This window comes from Balaenoptera physalus (assembly GCF_965194825.1).
Source record: "Balaenoptera physalus genome assembly, chromosome: 2".
NCBI lineage: Eukaryota > Metazoa > Chordata > Mammalia > Artiodactyla > Balaenopteridae > Balaenoptera > Balaenoptera physalus.
In genome coordinates, this window is record NC_138883.1 from 36,884,541 (window position 1) to 36,910,138 (window position 25,598).

At 53.2% G+C, this 25,598-nt stretch overlaps 2 protein-coding genes across 9 annotated transcripts in view; one reads left to right on the forward strand and one right to left on the reverse strand.

The window, feature by feature from the left end:
- On the forward strand, positions 1-23,455 carry RAB15 (RAB15, member RAS oncogene family). 4 transcript variants are annotated; one of them, XM_082451884.1, is made up of 8 exons: positions 26-1,445; positions 9,252-9,353; positions 16,890-16,950; positions 17,883-17,943; positions 18,441-18,518; positions 19,201-19,290; positions 20,522-20,587; positions 20,746-23,455. In XM_082451884.1, exons 1-8 carry the CDS (start codon positions 1,322-1,324, stop codon positions 20,902-20,904), a joined length of 741 nt encoding a protein of 246 aa, XP_082308010.1. In that variant the 5' UTR covers positions 26-1,321; the 3' UTR covers positions 20,905-23,455. The 4 variants fall into 4 exon arrangements, with proteins under 4 accessions (XP_082308011.1, XP_082308010.1, XP_082308012.1 ...); XM_082451885.1 differs by lacking the exon at positions 18,441-18,518 and having other exon boundaries at positions 1-1,445; XM_082451886.1 differs by lacking the exon at positions 9,252-9,353 and having other exon boundaries at positions 167-1,445.
- Positions 3,501-25,598, reverse strand: part of CHURC1 (churchill domain containing 1) — a 49,194-nt gene continuing 27,096 nt past the window's right edge. For 2 of the 5 annotated variants that reach the window (XM_082451918.1, XM_082451913.1), the window contains exons 4-5: positions 25,530-25,585; positions 7,942-8,122 (exon numbers count right to left, since the gene is read on the reverse strand). In XM_082451918.1, the coding sequence (XP_082308044.1) occupies positions 7,957-8,122; positions 25,530-25,585 (222 nt within the window). In that variant the 3' untranslated portion in view covers positions 7,942-7,956. Of the gene's footprint in view, positions 3,601-4,430; positions 4,465-7,941; positions 8,123-25,138; positions 25,336-25,529; positions 25,586-25,598 lie in introns of those variants that run through there. The other 3 variants (XM_082451919.1, XM_082451923.1, XM_082451920.1) reach the window with 3 other exon arrangements.

Genomic DNA, 25,598 nt, shown 5'->3' on the forward strand with positions numbered 1-25,598 from the left:
AGAATCTTTCCCTCTTTATTATAAATTTATACACTTTGCCTGAAATATAGCTCTTCAAGCAAAGTAAATGGACTTACTGCTTTCCTTGACCTACTACTGAAAAATACATTCTCCATCAAATACTCAGCCTGAAAACAAACACACACACTTTTTCATCACTTTTTAAAGATTTAATGGGCTAGACTTGTTGTCCCTTAAAACTTATTCTCAGGAATAGGCAATTTTCTAGACTCCAGAGAGCATTTATTTGCCTCTCTCTTGTGCTAACACATTCAGCGATAGTAAATTAGGTCTTGAAAGAGGCCCATTCATTGTGTGGTGCCACTGGTGTGCACCAGCAGAAATACTCAGCGGGCTGAAATAATGTATTGGCATCCTGAGCACCAATCCTAAGCAGCTTAGATCCAAAACAGAGACTTGCTTGCACAACACTTCCAAAGGATTGTGCATCTGGAAACGTTTTTATGATCAGCTATCTTTTCAGCCTGGTGAAGGAGGTCAGTAGACATTTTCCCTGTTTAAATGGGATTGGGAGGGGGGGGCGCGGTTGGAGGGAGGCCACAGTCACACAAGGTTATGGAGAAGCCAGATGGCAGAGAGGGAGAATTCTAGCAATAACTCCTCAGGGTTCCTGGAGACCGCGACTTCCAGAGTAGACCGGTGCTTGAATCGCGATTCAGATCAAGGCCTTCCGACCCAGGGGTGAGCCTAGGTGAGGACCAACCACTGCCCCCTCCCCCGCCCAGTAGGCTTCCGCAGGGGCGGGGTGCTCCGCTGGGTTGGAGCTGGCAGGGCCAGGTTCGGCATGCGATTTGGAGAGAAGGGACGAGACCCGAAAGCCGAGTTTGGTAAGGGTGAGCTGGGTGGGAGCTCATCCCAACTCCCCCATTCAGAAGGTCTGCAGGTAAACAAAAACGTTCCCCACCCCCCTCACCGCTCTGTCCCGGGTCCCGGCGTAAAGAGGGCTGGTCCCGGGGCGGGTCCCTGTCCGGGCTGCGCACCCTGGGGGCGGGGAGCGCGCACCGCCCTCGCCCCACCCCGGCCGAGGGGTCTCCTCCCCAGCGCGCGCTCCCCGCCCCCTCTCCGGGCAGCGGCGACGGCGGCGCAGGGGAAGGGGCGGTCGGGGACCGGCTCTCTCCTCCCACCGCGCTCCCGCCGCACACGCTTCCCGGCACCGAGCGAGCGGCGGCGAGGCGGCGCGGGCCGGCCCCGCTTCCTTCTCGCCGCCGGCGCAGTTCTCGGGCGGGCGCGCGCCGCGATGGCCCGGGCCGAGCGGGGCTGAGCCCGCCGCCCGCCCGCCCGCCGGCCCGCCGGCCCAGCCATGGCGAAGCAGTACGATGTGCTGTTCCGGCTGCTGCTGATCGGGGACTCCGGGGTAGGCAAGACCTGCCTGCTGTGCCGCTTCACCGACAACGAGTTCCACTCCTCGCACATCTCCACCATCGGTAAGGGGCGGTGGCCGGGGGCGCCCCGGGCGCCCCACCCTCCCCGCCGCCGCCCCTTGTCGGGGCGGCCCCTGCCCCTTCCCCAGCCCGGGAACAAGGGTCCGCCCCTCCGGCTAGAGGCGGTGTCGTGGGAGGCGAGAACGAGGGGATGAGTCCCGGGGTGAGGGGCCACCGGCTGGGGATTTAAGCCTGGGTTCCTGGAGGTGACAGGCTCCCTGCTGCTGTCCGTGACTATGGAAGCCGCTCGGGCCTCACGCTGGGGAGCCTCCCCGTGGAAGCCGAGACAACAGGGTGGCGTAGGCCTGGGTACCCCAAGCTGGGGCAGTGAGAATCAAAGCCACCGATATGACATCCCCCCACCCTCAGGTGCAGAGGGGGAGGGGATAAAAAAGCTTGTGCTCGGGGAGAGGGGTTCGCTGTGTGGGGAGCCGAGTTACTGAGTCACTGGGTACCCTCAGTCCAGGGGCGACCCAGTGTGGAGCCAAGAAGGGGAAGAGAGGAGGAAGGGAGGAGCCAAAGGGATTGAATTGACAGGGCACAGTTGTGGAGGGAAGCCACAAGGTGGGACACCTGGGAGGAGGGCATGGCTAAGGTGAGAGCCAATGTGCCGGTGAAGGGGGCCTTTACTAGCCAGCTTCAGAAAAGCAGTCAGCTGAAGCATCTGTTTTGAAGGCGGATGAGGACCAGGAGGATTACTTGCCAGGCAAGGGGGTCAGAAGGCAGGCAGGACTCACCTTAGAATAGATCTCTTTGCTCTGGCAATGCTGGAGCCTGTGCTTAGAGGGACGAGGCCTTGTGGCATCCCGGACAGGACTGTTATGGGCTCACTCGTTCTGGGAAGGAGTGGGTGGCCTCCCCTCTGAGAGTCCCCTCCTGGACCCTGAGTGGCCTCCTCCTCTGAGAGGTCTGAGTGGAGGGCATTCCACTCACATCTAACGGGTTCCCTGAGTGATGTCCTGGAGTGGCTTCAGCACCGCCCAGGTCCCCTCTCCTGTCAGGAAGGGCCCCAGACTAGGCTTCCACTTGAGACTTCCGCCCTCCCTCCCCACACAGACTCCTTGCCAAGAGGAAAGAGGGAGCAGGTAGAGCCAGGAGGACCAGACCCTCATGGTTCAGAGGCAGGCTTTGTTGTCAGACAGACCTGGAAACCTCACTTTGGGGCAGCGTGACCTTGAATATCACTTAAGCTTCTGAGCTTTAGTTTCTCATCTGTAGAATGGGAATGATAACAGTTCCTACCTGCCCAGCTGTTGTAAGGATTAAATGAGATAATGTTTGTAAAAGACTGCTGCTATTACCGTTGTCATCATCACTGAGCTCCTAGGGTCTCATGCTCTCTTTGCTTCACTATCTTCAAGGGGCTCAGGATCAGGGGACAGATAGATGCATTCATCTTCCTCACGGGAGCTGTAAAGCTAGCTCCTAGGAGGCTCTGGAGCTTGCGCTGAGCCGCTGTTTGAATGAGACACATCTCAGGGATGGGACAGGTCTGGAGACCAAGGGAGGGCTGCGGGCCTCTGGGGAAGGCTCAGGGAAGAGGAGATGTTGGGGAAACGCCTGGGAATGGCTGAGGAACCAGATGGGATATGAGGACAGGTTGCAGGCTTGAGGACAAAGGGCAGCAGGTTAGCACTTTCTCTGCACTGATGGCTGGGTCCACCTTTCCCCAGGATAGAGAGGACTTTTTAGGAGTTTAGATTCCATGGAAGAGAGAGAAACCTGCCTTTCTTCACAGCAGCCTTTTAAAATCTGCCCCACTGGGTTTCTTAAATGCTTTCCAGTTTAAAGCTTTCCACAGCACTTGTGACTCTGCCTTGTCTTAGGCGTGTTTTTTGGCTGCAACTAAGACTTAGGAGAAGAGTTGGATGGTCAAGAAAAGCTTTCCCTTCTGGGATACAAAAAGTTCCCCAGGGAGATGGAAGGGGCAGCCAGGAGACAAATCAAGGAGCCAAGAAAATGGGTACTACCAAGTCCTATTCATTAATTTATCCATTCCAAAAAAAAAAAAAAAAAGTATGTCCTGTATCTGGGCTTGCGACCTGAAGATTCCCAGAAGAATAAAACCCAGGGTCACCTCTCCCAAGCTGCTCCTTGTCTGAGACACATTCTTTTACCATCATGGACATTGATCTCTGCACCTTTCCCAGAGCTGCTTCTGTGGAATAGGGAAAACAGGGCAATTCACCAATTACTACCAAGACAGAGCTCAGATTCTTGGATCATGTCAATTTGTGATTCACTGTTTAGGCCACTTACTGTAAGAGCATGTGACATTCCAGAAATGGGCCTGCAGGGGGCAGTGAGGAGACCTCCCAGGTAGGTGGAGGCACTGACCGCCCCTCTTCTTTCTGGTCAGCAGGTGGGCAGGTGGCCCTGAGCTGGGTCCGTGCCACCGGCATTTATTTCCCATGCAGCTGTGCTGACCCTGAAGGGGCCCATGCAGAGGCGGGCAGTCAGCGCTGTGATGTTTTCTGCTGTTTCTTCAGCTGTTAAGCCAATTAATTAAGCATTCACTACAAAGTACCGTGCCAGGCATGTTAGAGACAGATTGCAGTCCACCTTTTCCTGCCCACAGAAGCCTGTGATCTAGTTGGGGAAGCAACACAGGCGAAAAAGAGCCTTGGCCCCAATGAGAGAATCTCTTTGCGAGCACTTTGTGATGCACTCTTCAAATGTAGGGCATGGATGATGATCCTTAGTGTTGCTAGTAATGAAGGTGTTACATTCGGTATCAGCCGCTAAATAACCACGCAAGACTGGTCTGAGGCAGCCCGTGAGTGGTGAGGGGCCCGTGCACGAGTGCTAACGCTACACAAAGCGCTAGATGGAGGAGGTCGCAGAAGGAGAGGGGCCCTGTGGCCGGAAGCGGCAGGGAGGCTCAGCGAGGAGGGCAGGCTGGAGAGAGGGCTTGCAGTGTGGGCTGCATCTCAGTTCCTGTAGGGGAAGGAGCAGATGGAGCGACGGGAGCAGAGCCGACAGAGGTGGGAATTCAGTGGGTGTTCATGGAACTCTGGGCAGTCTGGCTGGAACAGAAGGGAGTTTTTAGGGGAGGAGAACATTCCTCTGTTTATCTCTCTGTCTCCCAAACTATACTTCACGTGCCTTGAGGGTCAGACCAAACCTCATTCCTCTTTGTTTTCATAGTCCTAGAACAGGGCCAGGCACGCTCTCCATCAATGTTAAACTAATGAACAAATGAGGGCAGAGGGCACTGAGGGCCTGGCTGAGGAGCTGGAACTCCAGCCTTTGCAATGGTGTCAAGGATTTCTTTTTTTTTTTTTTTATAAATTTATTTATTTATTTTTGGTTGCATTTGGTCTTTGTTGCTGCTCGCAGGCTTTCTCTAGATGCGGCGAGCAGGGGCTACTCTCTTCGTTGTGGTGTGCGGGGGGCTTCTCATTGCAGTGGCTTCTCTTGCTGTGGAGCACGGGCTCTAGGCACGTGAGCTTCAGTAGTTGTGGCACACGGCTCAGTAGTTGTGGCTCACGGGCTCTAGAGCACAGGCTCAGTAGTTGTGGCGCACGGGTTTAGTTGCTCTGTGGCATGTGGGATCTTCCCGGACCAGGTATCGAACCCTTGTCCCCTGCAGTGGCAAGCGGATCCTTAGCCTCTGTGCCACCAGGGAAGTCCCTGTCAAGGGTTTCTTGAGCAGGGGGATGACAGGATGAAGATGGCACTTAGGATGTTGGCTGGGAGAGGGGCTTAGGCCTTGGGGCAGGGAGACCAGTCAGGGGAGACCAGTGGTAGTAGTATGTGGGCACGTAGGACCCTCTCAGCTCGTCCCTTCTCTCTCTTCCACCCCTCCCTCTCCTGTGGCACCAATACCAAACTCCACGCAATCACCTGTTCTTGTTTCCCTCCAGAAGCAGCGAGTAGTTCAAATCTGAGAGGGCCTCACGTGACTGGTGCTGCCTGCCCAGCGGGGAGATGATGTACCATCCTAGTGGACATCTACGTGCAGGGGACCTTTGATTTCCTTTCTGTGTGGCGGCCACGTGTCAGCCGTTCATGCAAGCTGTAGGGACTGCCCGTGAGTTGGTTTTCTCCCCCCAGTCCTTGGTCTTCCCTGAGACCCTGTCATCTCTGTCCCTGTTCTGGGGACCTTTTTGTCTTAAAGGCCACCTTCTGGGCTTCTAGGAGGCTTCGGCCTATAATTTTCTGGCTGACTGGTTGAACGGCTGTGGCTTCAGGCTTGGTTCCTCAGGCTGGGTTTGCTGCTGCAGTAGCATCTTTCTCAGGAAGTTCTGTTTGAACTGGCTCTCCTTGCCTGGGGAAAGGGCTTGTGAGTAACTGAAGATGGGGGAGTGGGCTGGGGAAGGACCAGGGGGGAGAGATCAATAGCCTGCAATCAAGTGGCCTAACAAACATGGGGGCCAATGCTTGGGCACCGTGGTCCTGAGGTCTGCGGGCCCCCAGACCGTAAGGCACTGTGTATACATGCTGTGTACCCTGCGGGAGGGTCAGGTGGGTCTGTGTTCCCCACCGTGTTGGGAGGCCTGCAGAAAGGAAGGGGAGGTGAGAAGCTGAGTAGAATAGAAGGAGCGCAGACCACAGGCCTAAGATTCGCCGTGACCTTACAGACACTTAACGTCTCTGCCCTTAATTTCCACATCTGTAAATGGAAGATAGTAACAGAATCTTCCTTAATGGTCTTTGTGAAGATTACAGAGGCTAACAGATACAAAGCACTTGGCAGAGCTCTCAAAAAAAAAAAAAAAAGGCAGCTGCTCTCATTGTATTATGATTATCCCTAGCTCATAAGAAAGCTGGAGATGAACAAACTGTCGATATGTGCTTTGAGGTCATCCCGTCCGTCCCTCGTGCATTCGGTCATTCGGGCACCCTGCAGAGCACCCGCCGCTCTGAGCCGGGCAAGGAGCTGGGGGGACAGCAGTGAACAACATGGGAGCCGGGCTGCCAGCTGCCCTTCCGGGGAGCACATGAGTAGACTCTGGGTTTCATTTCCGCTTTGGTGCTATTTCCCCCCTTGCCCTGACAGTGCCGGGGCTGAGAAGGAAGAGTGAGTTGGCGAGGCTGTGCAGAGGCGGAGGAGTGGGGAGAGACGTGACCCCCCGAAAGGACGGCTCTGCCTCAAGGCTCTGACCTCAGCCAGGTGTCACTCTGCCTCCAGCCCTGCTGTGCACACACCCCCCCCCCCCACCCAGGACATGATCCCTGAGAATGGCTCAGAAGCCCTCATTTCAGCTGCTCTGTGCACCTGTGCCACCTGCACAACTGCAGATTCACCCACAGCTTCGAGCGCCCTGGTTCCTGCTTCTTCCTCCTCCTCTTCTCCTCCTCCCTGCTTCCCAGACAGCTTGGTGATGAGCTTTATAATAAGAAAGTCGATATTTGGCTATTACTCTTCTACCCTGATTGCCACCTCTTCTCAGAGTGCCTTTTTCTGTAATCTAATATTTCCGCCTGTTTCCCTGTACAAGTGCCAATTTTCTGCACAGGCCTCTGACCTCTCCTTGGCTATTCTGCCCTGGGTAATGTGCTTTGTCAAGGGGACCACAGAGTTTCCTGGACATTTATTCCCTCCCACTGAGGAGGAAAGAACTAATCATTGGCCCTATTTTATAACTAGGAAAACTGAGGCCCGAGGGAAGTGATGCTCACGTCTTGCACGCAGGTGACCCCAACTTGAACTATCTCCTCTCCACTTTCCCCAACTGCATTGGGCATGCCCTTGCTCACCCCAGAAGGCCCATCCAAGGCTGCCAAGCAGAACCTCTCTCCTGGGAGCCAAAGGGGAGAGGACGTGTGCCTCCCTCACCCCATCTGAGGGCTCTGGGCTGGAGGGACAGTTGTGCCACTGCTGTTGGCTGAGTCTGCTTCCTTGACATGACCCTCTGGGGGACAGTCCGGGGTCGTGATTGAGGAGTCTGGCCGGGGCACCTTTGAGGATGAGATCTGAGTGTTGCCCGCATGTTACTATTTTGATAACACATTTACGGAGAACTCTGTGACCGGGGCCCCATGATCCAAAGAGAGAGCCGACGGTTGGCTTCAAAATATGGGTCATTCTCTGATCCCTCTTCTCTGATTACAATTTTCTCTCCACTGATCTTTTCTCCTGGAATGTACTGACTTCATTCATTCACTCATTTATTCCCTCACACACCTACTCATTCATTTTTTTTTTCTTTCATTGATTCAGTTTTGTTGAATAATATACACTGAGTATCTGCCTTCTGCCAGGCAATGAGACTACGAAGTGAGCGAGATGCTGTTGTGCCCTCACAGAGCTGTTGAGGAGTCAGGCGTCCAAACAGACAAGCAGAATTTATGCAGAAGCCATGTCAGAATGCTTTGGAATCACAGAGGAGTGATAAATTCCTCCTGCATCGGTTGGTGAAGGCTTCACGGAGGAAGTGACATTTGAGTGAGGCCTTGAAGACTAAGCAGGGTGCCCCAGGGGACAGGGCTGGGGGCGGGGTGTGTGGAAAACGCCTCACGACTCGGGGCTGCTACTCTTCTGCCTGGCCGTGGTCGCACCAGCTTAAGTTCAGCTAGAGCCTTGCTGGGAGTTTGCTCTGTGGGCTCCGTGTGAGGGCAGACGCATCGAGAGCGCCTGTTCCCTCCAAGATGTTTGCTCCTGAGGCTCCGGGCTCCAGTCTCTTCCTCCTGGAACCTTCTGCCGCCTGTCAACACGGCCCAGCCCAGAAGAGGCTCTGCGGAGGGCGGAGGAGTGAGTGGTCAGAAGCCTGGCGGGTCTCGGCTGCCTCAGCGGTACCCACGGACCACTCAGCAGCCGGCTGAGGGAGCAAGGCCCAGGTCAAGGGTCTGCTGGAGGGGAGCAGGACGGGGTTAGCTGGAGCGCGTGGCACACGGCCCGGAGGCCCTGTGGAGGTCTGTGCATGCAGCAGTGGGAAGGGCAAGGGGACCGATGTTTCCCGAACACCTACTCTGCACAGGGATGGTGTGCTTTACACACGTGAGCCAGTCTCTGTAGAGATCTCATCGTAAAGTGGGGGGCGGGGAGTCTCCAAGTTGGCCTTGCAAGTGTTTGAGAAGTTTCTTGGTACATTCTTCAGTTAGAGCCTCCAGACAAGTTTCTGTGTCCATGAATGTGTGTTTCTATGTTCATGAATGTGTACGCACACGTGCGTGATACCGGTGGGTCCCCAGGAGAGCCCAGAGAAGGGCAGGGCCTTGCTGAGCTTTCCCTCTTTTATCACAGAGGAAAGAATAATGTGGCCCCTCTTTTTTTTCTCTTCTGAGGAACTGCAAGTTTGACTGAAATGTGTTCCTGCCTGGGGCCCTGATCCTTCAGATCTTCACCCTGCTGGTACCTTCTTGTCATTTAGTCCTCAGCTCAGATGTCACCTCCTTTAAAAGATCTTCTCTGACCAGCCATTCTAAAGCAGCTTGTGCCCGGGTGCCCTCATCCTCTACTCCATTATTCTGCTTTTGCCTCAACACTTATCACTCTCTCAAATTACTAGTTTACTTATTTATTATCTGTCTTCCGCACTAGAATAGAAGCTCTCTGAAGACAAGGATCTTTCTGTATTATTTGCAGCTGTGTCTTCAAGTACCTAGCTTAGTTCCTGGCACATGGTAGGCATTCAATAATAGTTTGTTATGAATGAATGGATGAATGCATGCGTACATTTCCTAGAGAACTTTTGCTCTTCCCTGAGGGAAGTTGCAAGTAGTATTGGTTTCTTGGGACTCACAGACAATGAGAAACTCATTATGTACTCATGTACAGTTTGGAACTGTGAGAAGAGGGGAGAAGAAGGGGAGCATTTTGTAAAGGGTGAACAGTTTCCAGTAGCTTTTACCTTTTCTGCTCAGATACATGCTATAGGAGAAGCTCAGACATAGCAAGGAGCAAGAAAGTGGCTCCCGTGATCCCTGTGCAAGTGGGGTCCTCTTTGGTGAATGCAGAGATAACAGGTCAGTGTCTTACACTAAGGTCAATATTGCCTGTTGCTCAGGGTCACTGCTGGTGTCAGATGATGCCCATCAGCTCAGCCAGGCTGCTGAAGTGACCCTCCAGGACTCTGGAGTAGGAGATCCTAGGGCTCAGGCACTGGGGCATGCATTCCTCTCCGCATCACGGGAGTCCATGTTTGACTGGGAAACCCTTCTGCGTGATAATAGCCCCTGGGTTCCTGGGTCCAGGGTCTCCAAAGACTCTCCCTTCAAGAGAGAGCTTGGGGGCATCTATTCCCCTGAACGAGGCCAGCATGAGGGACAGTCATTCCGGAGCTAGGTAAGAGGAAGTCAGTGGCATGCAGCCCCACGGACAGTGAGGCTAAGAGTTCCCAGACAGAAGGGTGATGCATTAAGTGGCAGGCTTGGGGCAAAGACACTCTCCCCCGCCCCTCACCTGACTGGTGTGAGGCACACTTGTGCCTGGAATCTTCTCTTAAGCTTTGTCTCTTAGCTCTCCTTCTGTCTTCTTCCTCTCCCTGTTCTTCCCCTCCCTTGTCCCTCACCTGGCAGGGAAATGGTTTCCTCTCTTGCTGAGGGCAAGGGATTACGCTGGTGCCTTGTTTGGGGTGGCAAAGTCAGGCAGCCACCTCCCCGCAGGGTCTGCCTTCCCCGACAGTTTGTTTTGGGATTTCTCGGGGTGACCTCCTGCCACATCCCACGTGAGCTCCACACATCCTGTCCCTTACATCCTGGTTTCCTGCAGGGGGAGGGGCTGGGGTCCTTCCTGGGACTTGAGCTTGGTAACCAGAGCCAACATGGCTCCAGGGATTGGGTATCTGCCTTGGGTTTCAGATGTATTAAGTTGTTCCTGTGGTGGCGTCTCATTGCTGATGAAAAGGCTCAGGTCACGCTGGCTGCCGGGCCTCTGGGCTGCGGTTGATCACGGTGATAACATTTGGCACCCAGAAGAGTCCTGTTTCCACTTGAAGCATGTGGCACTGGGCGGGCAGGCAAGCTGGCACCTGACATTAACCCATGAGGTGCTGGCTCACCAACAGGCACACCTAGCTTTGCCAGAATTTAGGGTGTAGCCAGACTCTGGGGGCCATGGGGCTCCCATGGTGGGTGGCATTTTCACTTTTTGTTGAAACACTCCAGCTTAGTGTGGCTGTCTCCCCTCTCTGCACCACTCTGCTTCCTCTTCCTGACATGAGCTCCCTCCTACTTTCTAGAGCTCTTTCTATTCCCTAAGCCATGACCCTAATCTCATCCCCCCCATAGGAGGTAGCTTTTTCAGCTAAGATTTAATGAAGCTCTTTGTGCCAGGCTCTGTGTTATGGGTTTTGTAGCTTATCTCATAATCCTCACAAAAATTCTCTGACATCAGGGATTGCCATCCCCATTTTACAAGTGAGGAAACTAAGGCAAAGAGAAGTTAAGTAGCTTTCCCAAGACCACACAGGCAATTAGTGGTAAAGGCAGGATTGGAACCAAACTCTGACCTCACAATTGTGTTGTTAATGACCTCGCCACTCTGTTTCTTCTTTTTTTTTTCTTTAAACATCCTTATTGGAGTATAACTGCTCTACAATGGTGCGCTAGTTTCTGCTGTATAACAAAGCGAATCAGCCATATGCATACACATGTCCCCATATCCCCTCCCTCTTGCGCTTCCCTCCCACCCTCACTATCCCACCCCTCTAGGTGGTCACAAAGCACGGAGCTGACCTCCCTGTGCTATGCAGCTGCTTCCTACCAGCCATCCATTCTACATTTGGTAGTGTATATATGGCCATGCCACTCTCTCACCTTGTCCCAGCCCACCCCTCCCCCTCCCCCTCCCCGTGTCCTCAAGCCACTCTGTTTCTTGAGCTGCGCTCCCTCCATGCTTTCCAGGGTTTTCTTTGGAGGCAGACAGTGATGGGAAGCAGTGCCGTTCCCCTGGATGTGCCCTGTTCCCTTCTTTCCGTGGTCTTCACAGGCCCTCCACTGTGGACTGGGGCAGTAGCTAGGAGCTGAGGGAGTGCCAGTGCCGTCTCCCCTGCCCTGTCCCTCTGTCCCCAGCCCCAGGACCTAAGGCCTCGTCTTCTTGACTTTCTGCTCCCGGGGCTCTAAGGTCTCCAAGAACCTCTACCGGAGCGATGTGGAGGTAGCTGCTTGTTCCTTCACACCTGGGTGTCCCCTGTGCCCGGGAAAGGAAGCCGGTCCTCCTGAAGGGATGCTGACGTGGCGCTGTGCAAGGCAATGCATCTGGGCTTAGTGAAATCATGAGCTCTCAGGGAGCAAGGGGCTCCCTGATAATAGGTTATGGTGGGCTTGCTCCATGTGTACCCACTACTAGACGCCTTGTTATACCAGAACAGGGGTGGGGAAGGCAGGGGCGGGACACAAAAGGCAGTAAGAGTCTGCAACCTCGGAGGGTTGGGAAGCCACTGATCAAGTGAGGTGCCCTGGGTAGGTTTTAAGAAACCTGTTTGCAGTTCTGGCTGAGCCATAGGGTGTGGGAAGGGAGTAAGTTACTTGGCTTCTCTGTACCTCACGGTAATAATCCCTGCCCCTACCTCCTTCATAGGGCTGGCATGAGAACCAAGGGCTCTGGATCCCCTAGCCAGGGCGTGTGCTATAATGCTTAGCAGTATCATGAGCCGTGCGTGTGTTCTACCTAGAGATGGGCTAGACAGTGATTTTCAAACGTTAGTGTGCCTTAGATGTAGTAGGTCTGGGTGGGCCCATCTGCATTTTCTAACAGGCTCCCTGGTGACGTGGATGCTGCCGGTCTCCGGGTGAGCAAGGGTAGTGGAGTAGCAAGGGACTAGACTGTGCAGTCCTTCCCACATCAAGGGTGCTCTGGGTTTGTTTTCCTGGCTCCTCCCCAAGAAGCCTTTACTTAGCAAAGGGAAGGTAGGAGTGAGAGGACTATCTTCTACCTATGAGGAGCTGCACATATATTATCTAATTTATATCCCACACCAACCCTTAGGAGGCCACTGGTATTCTCATTCTATGGACAAGCAAACTGAGGCTCAGAGAAGTTGAGAGTTCCCCAAAGCCACACAGCAAGTACCAGAATCGGGATTCAGACCCGGGTCTTTCTGACTCCAGTGCCAATGGATAGCTCTTCCACTAAATTAAACCCTCAAACTTTCCTCTATCTAAAAAATCACCCGTGGTCCTGTTAAAAATACAGGTTTCAGGGCCTCACTCTCAAATTCTGATTCACTAGGTCTAGAAAGTCAAAGTAGTATCTTTTTTTTTTTTTAAATCACCCCAGGTGATTCTAAAGCTGAGCATCTGCAAAGTACACCTTGAGAATCGGAGAACTGCCATGCTGCCTCACTTGACACTTCACATGCAAAGTCTCAGTCCAGATGGAACTCCCAAACTTCGGCATGTACTAGAATCACCTGGAGAACTTGTTAAAACACAGATTCCTAGCCACCTCCACCCCCACCCCTGCCCAGAGTTTTGGATTCTGTAGATCGGAGGCGAGGCCCAATAATTGGTATTTCTAACAAGCCCTGACTGATGCCGGTGCTGATGCTGTGGGTCCGGGGACCACACTTTGAGAACCACTGTCCTTAGAAGCCTGCTGTCAAAAGCGTGATCCAGGGACCAGTAATATCAGCCTCACCCAGAGGCTTGTGCGCCATTTTAGGCCGCATCTCACACCGACTCAATCAGAATCTGCATTTTAACATGGTCCCCACATGATTTGCATCCACTTTAAAGTTTGAGAAGTGCTGCCTTAGAGGAGCCAGGATGAGAACACACCAGGGGTGGAGACAGATGAAGAATCTCTCTTCTCCCTGAAGAGTCTGAAGGTGCAACAGAGAGGGGCGAAACTATTAGGATAGGATGTACACCTAGAGGGGGCTGATGACAGCTGAGAGGTGAGACTTGGAAAGGATAGAGGACTCTGCCCCGGGGAAGGTGGAGACGACAGCATATTCTGAGGAAATGAGGTGGGCCTCACAGCAAGGCTTCATCAGGCAGCTGTCACTTTGCCCTTAAGACAGTGGACAGGGTGTTCTCTTTCAGTGGTAGTGGTAGGGAGAGGGTGGACCGGGACTGAGCCCTTCAGCAGGGAAGACTGTGGCTGTGAGGAACGTGGTGGGTGAACCACCTGGAATAAACAGCTTCTGAGGTGGCGGAGGTGAGAAAGCGTGAGTCTCTAGGCGACTAAACAAGGCCAGTCTTTTGACTTTGCCCTGCAGTGCTCAGCAGTGGAAAAAAACCAACAGCCACGCAGGGACAGGGAAGGGGCCACGGATGGGCACAGGTCACGGCAGGCCAGGGCTGACTGGTAGATGGACACCGTGGAAGGTGCAGGGTGTGTGGGAGCAGAGTAGAGCAATAGATTCCACTAGAAGATCTTTGGGCTGTTAATCTTTCAATTTAAAAAGGAGGGGAGTGGGTGGGAGAGGAAGATCCCTCAGAAGGCATAGACTTTCTATGTTTCTTCCTTAGTGCCGGTGAAGAGCCAATACTGATGCATTTTATTTCTCAGAGATGTTACAACAAATTTTATCGGTGGTCAGGAGGGTCTAGGTTGCAAGACGGTGGTGGGGAGGTGCCATGAGCCGCCAGCATTCCCCAGCCTTGGTCCCTGGCCACACAGCTAAGAAGCGAGGGAAGAGGGGAGAAGGAATCCAAGCCCAGCGCTCACTCCCAGGGCGGCTCCCTGGCTTCTTGTCAGCCCTGCCTCTCCTAAGACCTGCCTTCATTGTCAGGGAAAGCTCCCTGGTGTTGGGGGCTCCTCCCCCAGCTGAGCCCTTCTCCAGAGAGAAACAGAAAAGCGTAGGTAAGGCCTCTCTGCCTGGTTAACACACTATTCTCCTCTCATTCCCCCAAGAAACAGTGCAAGGGCTCTGCCATCAAACAGGCCTCTGCTACTTGCTGTGCCAACCTTGGGCTAGTTATCTTACCTCCCTGGGCCTTTGTTTCCTGTCTAATAAGCTCTGTAAGGGCAAGGACCATCTGTTTTTTTGGCCACTTAGTCTGCATCTAGCACTGTGCAGGGCACAAAGTAAGTTCCCATAGAAGTTTGTGGAATAACGGATATAGATTCCTCTCTCTCACCAGCTCCCCACCCTTGTGACCACTTTGCACAAGGTGCTGTCCTTTGACTGGGCTTGCTGGGCTGGTACGAGGATGAGCTGGCTTTATTATAAAATGAACAGAATCACTGATTCTCCTGGGAAGAAGGCACTGTACCAGGAAAGAACAAAGGTTTCTTGATTCCCTTCTATGCTGGGTGTTGGGGAGAAGCAATTTTTTTTTTTAATATTTATTTATTTAGGCTGCACCAAGTCTTAGTTGTGGCATGCGGGATCTTTAGTTGTGGCATGCGAACTCTTAGCTTTGGCGTGCGGGATCTAGTTCCCTAACCAGGGATCGAACCCAGGCCCCCTGCATTGGGAGCGTGGAGTCTTACCCACTGGAGCACCAGGGAAGTCCCGAGAAGCAAATTCTTGACAACTGCTTGTCTAGGGAGGGGGTGAGCACGCTACTGCCCCCCACCAAGGCCAGGGGCCCCTCTCCTTCTTTCTCCCTCCTCTTTTTTTTACTTTCTTGGCACCCTCGGTAGAATGGCTGCCAGGCGTTACCCATTTGGAAAAGTACAGCTCAATAGATATGAATCAGCTTGGGCAGGTGAAAAATGATTCACTTCCAAGCAGGTTGATTTAGTTCAGGTTGTCCCATCTGAATCTTTTTCTCCCTTTTAATTAAATGATGATTGGTCTCAGTGGTGAGAGGGAAGAGCCTGAATTTAATGTCTGTGTTTGTGGAAAGCTGGGGACAATGTGGATAAGGGGGGAAGTATTCCTGTTGGCAAAGAACTAATGCCGGCGTGGAATGGCAGGGGCGCTGGGGATTCTGGCACTTTTGGGGCTGTGCTGTGCAGCCTGGGCACTACGGGCCAGAACTCTGCCTTCACCCTGTTTCTCACCTGAACACTGGTTAATGGTGCCCATTCCTGACTTGTCTCCAGGGAGTGCACAAGGACTGCAGCTTAATTAACTTCCTAGACACAGCTCTTGAATCACTGGGCACAGTGCCTGGCACAGTTAGGGCTGGGGAGAGGTGCCTCATCACTGCTGTCACTCAGATTCAAGCCTGCATGCGGCTGGTGGTGCTGACTTCTCCTGCTGCAAAATTCCCCAGATACGTTTCTGCGCTGGACTGGTTTGCCAAACCCCTTACATTTCCTGTGTCTTGTGGCAGCTTAGCTCCTCAAGCCCCTGGGCAGATGAGCCTGAGAACCCTGATTGTCTACCCTCCCTCCCCCAACGACATGCTGTGCCACTGCCTCTTCATGTGGTCACTGGCAGTGACCCAGGAGCACCCATGTAGACCAGGGCTGTACTTGGTGTCGTGATAGCTGCGCCCGACTGAATGTCCACCAGGTGCCAGGCACTGTATCTCATTTGGTTTTCTCAGTGACCCACTGAAATGATTGGTAATGTCCCCATTTTACTGATGAGAAAATGGAGGCTCAGAGGTGCCCAAGGTCATAGCTATGAGTTAAGTGGCCAGAGTTAGGATTCAAGCACAGGCCTGACGTTGAAGCCCATGCTCCTTCTAGTAAACAACAATGCCTCCTCTGGTAAAAGGGCCTAGTCAGCAACAGATGCACTAGGCCGTCTCCTTGGTGGGCCTTTGCTAGGAGCCGAGGGCTTAATACACACTGTGGGGCTGAAACAGTCCTCCTCTCTCGCCAGGGTCTCTGTGCCTTCCCCACATTCGTGACGGCACCATAACCCCCCTCCTGGTTGCTAATAAGGCAGAGAGAGAATAAACCCAGGCAAATGAGGTGGACTGCTATTCCTAGGGATTAGAGTTCCAGGAGGGATAAATACAAGTGGTTCTCTGCAGAAGTATAAATAAGGAAGACTTTACACGGGAGTAGAGTGAGACACGTTTTGGGGCTAAGTAAGGCAGCAACTGAGTGGATTCCCCCATATTTACTTCCCGTGTGCCACAGGCCCTTTACTCCTGGCAACTCGCAGCTCAAGGAGGAAGGGAAGCCCCATTCAAAGCCCTGGACACTCCCTGAGGGTCAGTTTTTGGTTCAAGAAGGCCTTTACCTTGTGCCATCTTTCTGCCAAATTAAACCAAAAGGAGACCCTCAGGTATGAGTGCCCTGGGCCATACTTCAGTTCTCAGCGGGTATCCTTCCTTTCTTTTTTTAAAAATTTATTTATGTTATTTTTTGTTGCTGAGCACGGGCTTTCTCTAGTTGTGGCGAGCGGGGGCTACTCTTCGTTGCAGTGCACGGGCTTCTCATTGCGGTGGCTTCTCTTGTTGCGAAGCACGGGCTCTAGGCGCGTGGGCTTCAGTAGTTGTGGCATGCGGGCTCGGTAGTTGTGGCTCACGGGCTCTAGAGCGCAGGCTCAGTAGTTGTGCCACACGGGCTTAGTTGCTCTGCGGCATGTGGGATCTTCCCGGGCCAGGGCTCGAACCCGTGTCCCCTGTATTAGCAGGCGGATTCTTAACCACTGTGCCACCAGGGAAGCCCCCTTCCTAACTTTCTTGCTCACTTCCTTTCCCCAGGTGTTGACTTTAAGATGAAGACCATAGAGGTAGACGGCATCAAAGTGCGGATACAGATTTGGTGAGTTGGGTAGGAGGAGAGGACCTGAGGCTCTCCCTAGCTGCCACTGCCATGTGTAAAATCCCAAGGCTTCATCTGGAGTAACTGGCCACCTCTTCGATGGAGAGAAGCAGAAGTCTCAAAGCCCACCTCCTGCTCCCATGAGCCTTAATCTCTCATCTCTGCGGCTCCCGAGATCTTAGTTCCCCCATCAGGGATTAAATCCAGGCCCTTGGCACTGAAAGCGCGGAGTCCTAACCACCGAACCGCCAGGGAGTTCCCTCTCATCTCTTTCTTAAGAAACTTATGGGACTGACCACAAGTCACCAAAAAGCAAGAATTAGAAGGAATTGGCAAACTAAGCACTGCGGGTTTGTCTTCGAATAAAACTTTTCCCTTGGGCCGTGCTGCCCTGCATAGCACTGAGGTAGGATTCCAAGGAGGGAGAGCCACGCCCCATCCTTACGGTGGGAGTTCCTCACTACAGCACAGTGCAGTTCCCATAAGTAGCCACAGGGGGCCGCTATGGCTCTCTGGCCTGTTGCTCCTGGAAGCATTGCCTTTCCAGCATTTGGAGCGGCCTCCCAATTTCAGAGTGGTATGGGCATTGCCTGCAGAGGTCCCAGAGGGACTGGAGATGGAGCAGTCCCACCAGTCTGGCCACAATGGCCAAATCCTAGAGACAGTTATCCAAGACCCAGTTATGGTTGTGGCTCCTAGTGCAGATACAGTTGACAAGGACCCACAAGCCCTGTCAGCACCTATGACCAGCCCTCTCTGCTGCAGAGTCAGATACGTTTGGATGCCCTTGGGGACCAAAGCTCCACTGATTTTTCACCCTGCAGCTCTCCAGTTTCTCCTGCAAAGGCACAGGGTCTCCCAGCTCCCGTTCCTCCCCTCCCCACCTGCTTCCATGGTCCCTGCTCTTCTGAAGGGCTGGCTTTCTATTGCAGGGACACAGCGGGGCAGGAGAGATATCAGACCATCACAAAGCAGTACTATCGACGGGCCCAGGTGAGCCGCTATTTTCAGGGTTTAGAGGTGGGATGCTGCCACCCACACTCCTGGCTCTGGGCGTTTGAGATATTTGTGCCACTCATCCCCAAATGGGCCCTCGGATTGCCTGCTGGGGAGTGAGGGGGGTGGGCTCAGGGCGGTCTTTCAGTCGTTCGCTGATCATTCATTCATCAGCTACTCTCTGAGCACTCACTACTGGCAGGTCCCCACCCTCACCCTCAACTTCCACCCTCCTCCCCGGGCCAAAGACCACATCAAAGTCTTGGTGCCTTTCTGCCTCAGAGAGCTCTGTGATGAGCCTAGGAAGCAACAGCTTTGGGGGTCTGAGAGAGAAGGAGACTTTTCTGGGTGCTGAGGGATCTTCATTATGCTAAGCAGGAGAAGGGAGATTGGGACCCAGCATTTAAGGTACCACACCCGATTCTGACCCCATGACTGTGCACTGTCTCTGTGTGCATGTACCTGCCCCATCTCTCTCTCCTTCTCTCTCTCAGGGAATATTTTTAGTCTACGACATTAGCAGCGAGCGCTCTTACCAGCACATCATGAAGTGGGTCAGTGATGTGGATGAGGTAGGATGTGCTGCCTCACTCTTGGGGGTGGGGAAGGGCACCTCAGGGGGGAAAGCAAAGTGGAGGCCACATGGGAAGGGCTGAAGCTGTCAGGGTTGGCGAGCAAACACTACCAGAAACCCTTGCCTTCTACAGCCCCGGATCAAGACCTCTGGGTGAGTAAGACATGAGGAAAAAGCCCAAGCAGCCATGCCCTCCATGCTCTGTACCCTGCCAGGCCTCCATGGCTGTGTCTTCCCCTGAAATGAATTAGGACAGAGCCTACGCTGTGAACAGCTTCCTTCCTGAAATGTCAGGACCAGGTGGAATTGCGAGACTGGGGTTCCAGTCCTGGCTTTGCCACCACAGTTGTGGAGCCCTGGGCAAGCCATTTGAACTCTGAGTCCCCAGTTCTTCATCTGTGGAGTGAGGGGCTGGACTTAAGTCCAATGTCCTTTCCAGTTGCCCAACCCGAGGAAGCATCAGTGTCTTCTACCCTAAACAGTCCCCGTGACATCCCTCTGGGACCCCTGGGGTCAGCCATGGTACTTGGGGAAGCCTGGCACCTGCACCCAGTCAGCCCATTCTGTCCCTAGGGCTCTTAACTTTGCTGCTGGTGTGGAAGCCAGTGTAGGCTATATGGGTGGGGAGATTGGGGGAAAGGCAGCACTCACTGGCAGTTCTGTCTGTCCTTTGTCCCTAGTATGCACCAGAAGGTGTCCAGAAGATCCTTATAGGGAATAAGGCTGATGAAGAGCAGAAACGGCAGGTGGGAAGAGAGCAAGGGCAGCAGGTAAGTGGGAGTGAGCTGGCTGAATCCATCCCTTGGGTTTTTGGCTGGCTTCCTGGGCCAGGCCTGAGAACTGGGACCCAGGGTTCTATCACCATCATCAGACACCCCCCTACCTCCACAGTAGCCTAAGGCACTGGCTGAATTGCCATCCTTGAGAGTTTGTTTTCTGTCCTTTAGGACAGTGATTTGGGGTCCATCCTGAAACAAAGACCTCTCCCAGCTCCAAGGCCCCCAAAGCAGGATTACCTCTGCCTAAGAGCCCACCCTGGTTAGTGCGGAGGAGGGACTTCAAGTCGCTCCCTTCTCCTCTAGCAGTATCCAGGCATAGCTTCTGTCCTACAGTCATCCCACCCCTCCACACCCACCCCCTGTCCTCCTTACACTTGAAAAGAGGTAGGAAGGGAAATGAAGGCATGAAGGGCCCACATTCGGAGAAGCCATGGCGGCAGAGAGGGTAGGAGGATGGTTTTGAGGGAATGTCCAAGCACACAGGGAGACCGTCCTCCCAGAGAACAGAAAGAAAGATGGGTACCACTGAGGCCAGAGTCACCCACTTACTCTGAGGGCCTCAAGAGTTTTTCTCTCCCTCTTCAGTCAATAGCATCCCATTAGCACTTGAAATAAAATTGTTTTTTAGTATAAAAAATAATACATGGTCATTGAAAATTTTGAAAATAGAGGCCAACTCCTACTAGAATATTCGTATTTGTTGAGTACTGTATGTGTGGCCCTGTGCTAAGCAAGTGCTTACAGATGCATGACCCCATTTAACCCTTCCACAGCCTTGGTTGATAGATGCTGTCATCCCCTTTGAACAGATGACGAAGCTGGGGCTTAGAGGGAAGAAGTAACTTGTCTAAGGTCATATGCTCTTAAGTGACAGCACTGGTATTCCAGCCTGGGTCTGTTTGACCTCAAAGCCCATGTTTTTCATTAGTTTGTCACAATAATTTTGTGTCTCTGGCTCCTGACACGTGATGTGTGTGTGTTGGGTGTATATGTGTGCCTGTGTGTAGGTGGGGAGGGGTGGTGCATTTGTGGAGCATCTTCTCCCATTCTCTGCTAGCCTGTGTCTTAGGAAGTCCTAGTCTCATCTGAGAAGTTGTCTACTCTGAGAAACTGTCACGACACAGCACGGGCCCTGAGTGCAGTGGCAGGAAGGATGCACCAGGTGCTGCGGGCACCTCCCTTCCCTTAGCGACTCCCTTTCAGGAATGTTCTTCTCTTGCAGCTGGCTAAAGAGTATGGCATGGACTTCTATGAAACAAGTGCCTGCACCAACCTCAACATTAAAGAGGTGAGTCCCGTCTCTTGAGCTGAGTCCAGCGAGGCGGGGAGGTGAGAGGACGAGGCAGCAGAGCAGCTGAGAGCAGATGAGCCCCACCCAGGGTGGGCAGCCACAGGGGTGCCGGGAAGAGGGGAGACCTGGACTAACTGCGCTCCTTGCTCTTCCAGTCCTTCACGCGCCTGACCGAGCTGGTGCTGCAGGCCCACAGGAAGGAGCTGGAAGGTCTGCGGACACCCGCCAGCAATGAGCTGGCCCTGGCGGAGCTGGAGGAGGATGAGGGCAAACCTGAGGGCCCGGAGAACTCTTCGAAAACCTGCTGGTGCTGAGCATCTTGCGTAGAGCGCCCCCGCCCCGCACAGTCCCCTCTCCCCGCAGGAGGGCTGCGGGCACACAGGGAACCTGGGCTTTGCCCCGCTTCTCTCCTCCTTCGGGTGACCCTGTGGAATCTCGGCCGCTGCTCCTCCCCCTGCCTGGCTCCGGGGAGCAGCTCCTCTGTCCTGTCCGAGCAGCCTCGCCCCCCTCCCCCCGCCCTCCCCCCGGGATGGCCCCCTCCAGCCTGTTTCCCCAGCCACAGGCCTGCCTCGAGCCCCTGATGTGCTACGAGCACTGCCTCACTACCCTGAGGTCCCAGACGATGGCCCAGTCTGGAGTCAAGGCCACTGGATGTTCCTTCTCTCTCAGTGCATCTGATCTCCTCTCCGCTTCTCCTCGCTTCTTCGCACCTCTCTTTCTGTCCCTTCCCCTCAGCTGTGTTCCTATCAGAGCCCTCCCCCCGCCCCCCACGTGTCCCGTGTGGCTGCTGGTACAGCACCTTTCAATTCCTCCCTCTTTGCCGGGCCGAGGGAGTGGACTCAGGCTCAGGGGCACGTTCCCTGCTCTGCTCCGGGAGAAGCCCCACCCCGCTTTGTGGGAAATTCTCCCCGTCCTCTCCTCCCCACCGCCCCTTCTTGTGCCATGGGCCTGCCTCCCCGGTGACCGGGGAAAGAGGAACGGCAAGAGAGGAAGGCCCAAACTGGTGGTCCCCACGCCTGGGGCTGTCCTTCCCCCCGTCCCCAGCTTCCGCTGCACTTGGCTGCCTGCCCTCCTGCCTCTTGGGGGAACTGAGCTTCAGAGAAGAAAAAAAAATGATGAGGGGTGGCAGGGATAAAAAGCCACCTCCATTCTCTACCTGCCGTGCAGCGTGTGCACTATTTCTCCCTGCCCCCGGGCTCCCGAATTTAAAGATGTGGACCAAGGCCTGAGGGCACTGCAGGGGCAAGGAGAGCCCTGGGGCCAACCACACACTCCGGGAAGGGGAGTGTTTGTTTGGAAGTGAAGGACCAGCTCCTATATATCAGGTTAAGAGCTGGGACAGCAGTTTGCAAACCAGAGGGGAATTCGGCAGCAGCAGGGATTCCTGGGCCCCATCTTCCATTTCTTATGTAAGATGGGCATCTCCCCACCACCCTGGCAGGTGAGAGGTGACAGAACCACGCTGGTGGTCTTTCACCGAGCCCAGCCTTACACTCTCAAGGTTTTCCCGAGACCCAAAGTTTGTGGGAGAAGGGCAGGGACCTCATGAGCAAAAAGCAGGCAAGCCCTGGGTAGGAACGCTCGGTGCTGTTCCCTTCAGCCTTCAAGACCAAGTGCTCATCTTGTTCCTCTAGCTCCTGACTCAGAGGCTTGAGGGTTTGCCAACGGCACTGTGGCTACAGGTGGAGGGAAGAGGACTCCCTCCTCCAGGGCCCTTTGTTTCAGGAAGAAGTTTCTTTAACCCCATATGGTCCAAGAGTTGTTTGCAGGAGGCCCTTTAAGGAGGAAACAAGTCAGTTACCAGCCCTAGTAGGGTTCCTCCCCACCTTCCCAAGATGGGAGAAGCCTAGGGAGGAAGATCGGTCTTAAGCTGCGTTGCATGGCTGGCACTGGAGTGAAAACAAAACTGGGCATCGAACATTCACTAATTAAGGACTAAAATCCAGGACACACACACGTGAAGGGTTAAGAGCCCCACTTCCTTACTCCTCTGAAAAAATGGGTGGGGGATGAAATCGCCATACCTTTCCTCTGACTCATCAAATCAGGAGAGGGCGGGAGAGGGTAGCTCAGGATGAAGGAATGGGGGATGGGTTATCATAGTGGAAGGAAAAGGAAGGCAGGAATAGTTATAAATCGTCGGCTAATGAGAAATGTAAAGAGCTGACTCTTTAGGACGAAGTCACGACCACAGCTGAGGATGTTTCCTTGAGGACTAACTCCTCAGGTGTTAAAACATGCAGCATCACTCTGGGGTGGGGAGGTCAGCAGTGCCAACCCTCGGTGTGCCCTTAGCCAGGGACTCGAGGGAGGGGAAGTTATACTGGCCATTGGCTCCAACCTGTGGTCAGTGTTGCTGCTTTCCCTGAAGATCTGGCCGAGCACCATTGCCTTTCTCTCCTAGCCCCCTTGGGGAAGAGGGACTATATTTTTACTGTACCCTAGGGGTTCTGGAAGGGAAAACTTGGGATTAGGATTCTATGGCCTGAGAAGCCCCATCCATAAGGGCCACAGCTGGGGAGAGGTATGGGTCAGGAGGGGGGGGTGGGATTTTAGGGTGCAGCTATGCTCATGAGGTACCAGAGTCAGCCTCTCACCCCTAAACTTCTCCAGTCCCGGAGGTAGCCTGGGACCTGGGCTTAGACTGTTGAGCAGGTGCGCCTGCCTGTTGGCTCCTCACCACCTTTGCACCTGTCGTCTTGAGGCTCGGCACAGCCCCAGGCTCTCCACCTGCTCCTGAGCCCCACCATCTCCCTGTGACGGGTAAACTTCGTGTGCTGTGTCTCGGGTCCAGGATATGAATTGTGAGCAGGGTTCATCTATTTTAAACACAGATGTTTACAAAATAAAGAATATTTCAAGTCACAGGTGTGACTGCCTGTGTGAATCCCTGGGAGTAGATCTCACTGGGACCCTGGCAGTTCAGGGGGAGGGAGAGAGGCAGTGCTGGTAGAAGAGGTTACAGAATCCTAAAGCAACAGCAGAAGAATGACAATGGAAACGGCAAACGTCTTCCGCTTGGTGCCTCTCCTAATGCCACCTGCAGGGGAGCCCCAAGCAAAGCCCCCATTGCTCGGCAGTGGGCTCCCATTGCGGAAATAAGATTGAGTAGAGTCATTGGGGAGATGCTGAATATCTATGTCTGAGGGTGTCTTTAAAACCAAGAAGGTTCTCATCTGCTTGGAATGTAACAGAAACAGGTCTTCCTGAAGGCATGATGAGGTGGGATTAGGTAATCTTTCAGAAGTTCATCCTAGCCCTGTGCTTGGATACCCCAAGGGAACAAGGCAGTCTAGAATCTTGGGGTCTGGGGACTGTTGAATACTATACTCTGGGGTCCGGAGTTGATGTAAGAGGCAGAGAATGTTTGGAAGTAAAGATAAAATGAAGAAAGGAAGGAGTAAAACAAGGCAGGGCAACGGTAGCCTAAGATCTTAACCTGCATTTTCCAATTTACAGAGAACTTGTAGTGCTTTATCTCCTTTATTGGAACAATCAGACAATCACGGCTGTGTGAGATAAGGAAGGTGATTATCTTTATCCAAGTTCGAGAGATAAGGAAACAGGTGCCTAGGGGCCCCAAGGAACAGTGGCAGAGTCAAGGCTTAAAAGGAACAACCAGAATTGAAATCTCCAGAGGGGAAAGCTTGGCATCTCTATTTAGAAAAATCTCTACATGCAATTCTCATTTGCAGCCAGAATTGAGACCCATTGACCTAGGCTTTCTGGCTACTAAGCCAGTGAAATTTCCAGAACATCTACTGTCCCTGTGGAAAGCCATGTTAGTGCATGTACAAAGTTACAAGCTTCTGGAAAGTAGGCCAGTTTGAGATAAAGCTGGAAACAAAGAGGTATTTTAGGAGAGCTTCATCAATTGTATTCAATCGTGAAAGGGGAGAAGCTGGGTGACTCAAGGTGTCCTAGGTTGCCCCTGGAGAAAAGGGATGTTGTGTACCTAAGGAAGACGGCACCTCCACTCCTCAGTTCAGGAACTTCCATGGTCTTCCTGGAGAGGGGTCCCAGAAGGGCAGCCAGTAAGAGGCATCTGGAAGCCCAGAGAGTACTAGGGAAGGGGTAGGCATGCAGGTGAATCTGGCAAGTTCATGTTAAGAGTTTAGCCCATTATCAAGGCCAAGTTCTTGACTCAGTGGCTTAGGAGGCGTTTATTTGCTTTTTCTAGCAACTCCACCCAGCCTCAGCAGGGGACACACTTCTCTCTGCATTTCCTGCCACCTCTTCTAGTGGCAAAAGATTCCATTCCCACTTAGGTAATGGAGGCTTTTTTGTAGGGAACAGCCAGTTAAGATGTATGGATTCCCGTGTTGCTATAAACAGCCATGAACAGGCTACAGAACAGAAAACCTGGGTACTTCCTGGAAAGTACTTCCTCCATCTTCTCACCAAATCAGATTCTCAAGACCAGCTGCTCCCCAACCTGGCTTATTCTTTGTTCTAGGAGACAGTTCCCAATGGACACATACCTGTGAAAACCTCTCTAGTAAACAACTGCATTGTTATTGAAATTTCGCTCTAAAATCCCAAAGCAAGGTAAAGCCTGATAGCCAGCTTTAATGATGGAGAAATCCAGGCATTAAAAACAAAAAACAAAAAAACAAAGAAAACCCCCCTGATTTCTTGCATTGGTGGGTGTTTGGAAGAATGAAGTGAAGCATTAGGTCTTTTTAGTTTCTGTGGGCTTCCAGTGCTGTGCTCCCATGATAGCTCTTAGCAGGTCCCCAGATGTCCTGCAACACATTGCATGCTGGTGTTGAAAACATCGCGAGTGGCCTAGCTGGGTCTAGAACCGTAGCAGCTTTGACTCCCTGCACACTTCCTTCTGTGCGGAATGACCAGCGCAAGCCCCCCTGAGGAGTCTCTGGGACTCTGAGTCTTCGTCTGATAAGAGGTAGGGGCATCCATCCCCTCTGAGTTTACCCACCTGCTCTGTGACTCCTCTCTGTTATCCCAGCCACAACCAACTGCATCCTCATGACCCTGTGGAGGTGGG